Here is a 3,506-nt window from a genome sequence, read left to right as displayed (position 1 = left end):
GCAGCTACTAATCTCTGCAGATCACATTAAAAGCATAAAACGTCTCCAAATTTTCCTCCTGCGTCTTTATTCGTAATAATTATCTTTATCACTTAATTTTGTTTGTGTTTGAGCCAAATGAATGAGAAAGTGTTTGAGTCGTGTAACAGAAGTTATGTTTTGGTTGATACATTGTTGTTTTTGCATGAATAAAACCTGGACTTTAGGAGCCTTTAATTACAAGATATTTGTTATTAATTCCAAAATGTTGATGTTTCTAGCAGTAAATTGAATTTGTGTGTTAAATTTTAATTTTAAAAATTAATTTTTGACACCAGCATGCGATTTCGATTTGATTTTGATCCATTTGACAAAAAGTTTAAATGCTTTATTACCAAACTAACGGGCTCTTTTCTCTGTTATTAATTTCATTTTTAGATATCCTATTAAACCACATTGATTTTTAAATTAAACAAATTTTTCATTCTTTCGCAAATTTAGCATATTTGAGTATTTTCAAATAGTTTACATTTGTATTACAGAACAAAATCTGGGAAAACTGAAAAGAAGCATGGCTTGACCCTTTTCAGATCATTTTATTAAGAAAATAAGTATAAAAATATAAATATAAAACAATATGACTCAGCATTCAAATAGCATGAAAGCAGTGTGTGACAGTTTCCTACAACACTTTCCATTACATTTTACACCTACATGATGAAATGGATTCACAGTTTGACAAAAAGAAACTCCACCAACCATTCACATGAACATTGTTCGTCAAACAGATATAGCAAATAGTTTATACGATGTCCATCATTAAAAACACTTTGTACATTTACAGTATTTAATGGAGTTGGCTGGAAAAGCCGTCAGACTCCTTCCCCCGTTTCCCACCCAAACCGAGCCGGCACCATTTAACATTGATAGTATACAATACTACTATCGTTCATGTTGATTACAAAACACATTATTCACACCATTGTTCACAAAAGTCCTAAAATTTAAAGGCATCTTTACTGATTATGACCAAAAAAAAAAGCAAAAGACTGAGATTTATATTGGATCTGCTTATAGAAAACTCGCTTCAAGTCTCGCTCTGTGTTCGAATTGTCCAATCGTTTACAAATATCGGCGTTTTGTTTTGGCTTTAAACGTTACTGGGTAAAGGAAAAGGGAACTAGTTACTTTCACTTTGGTAATTTTGTTGAGAAAAGTTACGTTTTACTTGAGTGATTTTATGAAGAGTTAAATTTCTGGATTTTCTACCTATTGAGTGAATAACAAACAAAACTTACCAGCTGCAGTTTTAGCTAAAGTTTCATAAGACTTTTATAGAAAGAAACTGATTTGGAAACAATTGTTTGTTATTGTTTGTTACTGAGCTTAAATTATTGTGCTATAAAGAATATTGTCACCTCCCTAAAATAATGGCTCAAAAGTGATTTTTCCAAACCATGTTCTAAACAATAAAAATCACTTCTGAGAAAAAATGACTTTCAGGAAAATGATATATTACTTTATAAATGGTCTAAAAAACATTGGTGTTTATCATGATAATTACTGAGGCAATTTATTGTTAAAATTTTGTGAGTGAAGATTTACAATATAGCTTACCTGTTTCCAGGTCACTTTTGGCCAAAGATGATGTTTAGGAAGCTGACGGTATAAATTACTTGAAAATGATCTAAAACAACAATGTTAACATAATCGTGATAATTGGAGATAATATATCGTCTAGAAAAATTTTATGAGTGATTATTTCAAACATAGCTTTTCTGTTTCCACGTCATTTTTGGCCAAAAATGACTTTTATGAAACTGATTATAAATTTTTTGAAAATGGTTTCAAAACCTCTTAAGTCATTTATCGCGATAATTAGAGACAAAGTATTGTCTTTATAAAATGTTGTGAGTGAATATCTCAAACATAGATTTAATGTTTCCATGTTACTTTTGGCCAACAGTGAATTGTAGGAAGCTGACAATATACGTTACTTTAAAACGGTATCAAACAACAACATTATTATTGTTTATCGCGATAACATTTCAAACATAGCTTTCCTGTTCCCACATCACAATTGGCAAAATGTACTTTTAGGAAGTTGATGACATACTATATTACTTTAAAATGGCATCAGACAACAACATTACCGTTTATCGCGATAATTACTGGGACAATTTGTCGTGTAGTAATTTTGTGAGTGAACATTTCGAACACAGCTTTCCCGTTTCCATGTAATCTTCCTCATGAGGGTTTAATATAGTGCGCATGAGTTTGTGCATTTTCACACACATTTGTAGGTGGAGCAAACAGACAACCAGTTGACTATCAAGCTAGCTAGCAAACTAGACAAACAGATAGCTTGATAGATATTAAGACAGACAGGCTAGTTAACTAACTAGACAAACATGTGTCTGGCTAGCTAGTTAGCCGAAAGGACATTGAAAAGGAGTTTGGATCGTAGAGAGACGGATGGCTTCGTTTAGGTCTCTCTGTCGGGGCTTCTCCCTATGTACATCTCCGCCAGCTTCTTGAACTGTGGTCCCCAGTTGCTGAGGTAATCGTAGTCGTGGTCCCCCTCGGTGGCGGCAGACTCCAGTGAGCTCAGGGACTCCGCCAGGGACCCGGTTCCCTCGTACGCGTAGGTCGCCAGGGAGTCGTAAGGGGGCGCCGTGGGGTCGGCGTCGTTCTCCTGCAGCCGCCCGTTTATGAAGTCTCTCACATCCGTGTTATCCTTTATCGGTGATGTCCTCCGAAAGGGAAACAGCATTTCGGGTATGATGTCCCTGCGAAGCTTGTTAGCATCCATCACCTCCGGGTTGCGCAGCGTGCCGATATCAAAGGCCTGAGTGTCCTCCTCTCCTCCGCCCTCGTCGTTGTAGCTGACAACGTTGTCTCTGACATCCTCTTTGGAGATGATCAGAGGCTCCTTCTTCCTCTGTCTCCTCAGGGCAGCGAACAGCACCACGATCACTGCACAAAAACAGCAGAGAGGGAGCGCAGAGCATAAGATGCGTGCCTCTGAACATGTGTCATGCATTAGGGAGCAAAAAGCAGAAGGGAGACACATTTGCTACCAGTGACAAATCCCTAACTCTGCCTCGGGCGTTCACCTCCTATTATTAAAGATTCAGTGGAAAAGCTTTTTCTTCCCCTTTTTCTCCTGAATGACACTTTCACTTTATAAAATGCACCGCGGTTCGAGGATCCCATTTTACACTCGTCAGCGAACATCTTCATATTTCATCTCAGGGGTGAAAATGCTGCCATGGATGCTGCTGGAGTTGAGCTGTGCAACTATTTCACATTTAGTTTCAACAATTTGTTGTTTTTTTTACAAGGTATCTGAACAGCAACAAAAAAACAAACATATACATACACAACTCATCTATTACTCACTCTGTTTTTAACAAAATGGTAACAAAACTGCTGTAAAAAAAATCCTACAAGATTTAAAATTGTGTATTTTACAGAAAATGTAACCTTAAATCACTTTAAGAAAATACACATCCAGTTTAGACTTA

General features: G+C 36.3%; 1 protein-coding gene across 1 annotated transcript in view; it reads right to left on the bottom strand.

Moving 5' to 3' along the window:
* Positions 1 to 558: 558 nt before the first annotated feature.
* Positions 559 to 3,506, bottom strand: part of LOC106944874 (cadherin-10-like) — a 54,631-nt gene continuing 51,683 nt past the window's right edge. Inside the window, exon 12 of the mRNA XM_015028167.1 lies at positions 559 to 2,955. Coding sequence (XP_014883653.1) covers positions 2,465 to 2,955 — 491 coding nt within the window. The 3' untranslated portion in view covers positions 559 to 2,464. The remainder of the gene's footprint in view (positions 2,956 to 3,506) is intronic.

This window comes from Poecilia latipinna, unplaced genomic scaffold (genome assembly GCF_001443285.1).
Source record: "Poecilia latipinna isolate Pla-1442-1.1 unplaced genomic scaffold, P_latipinna-1.0 Scaffold116, whole genome shotgun sequence".
NCBI lineage: Eukaryota > Metazoa > Chordata > Actinopteri > Cyprinodontiformes > Poeciliidae > Poecilia > Poecilia latipinna.
This window is presented reverse-complemented; position numbering and strand designations above follow the sequence as displayed.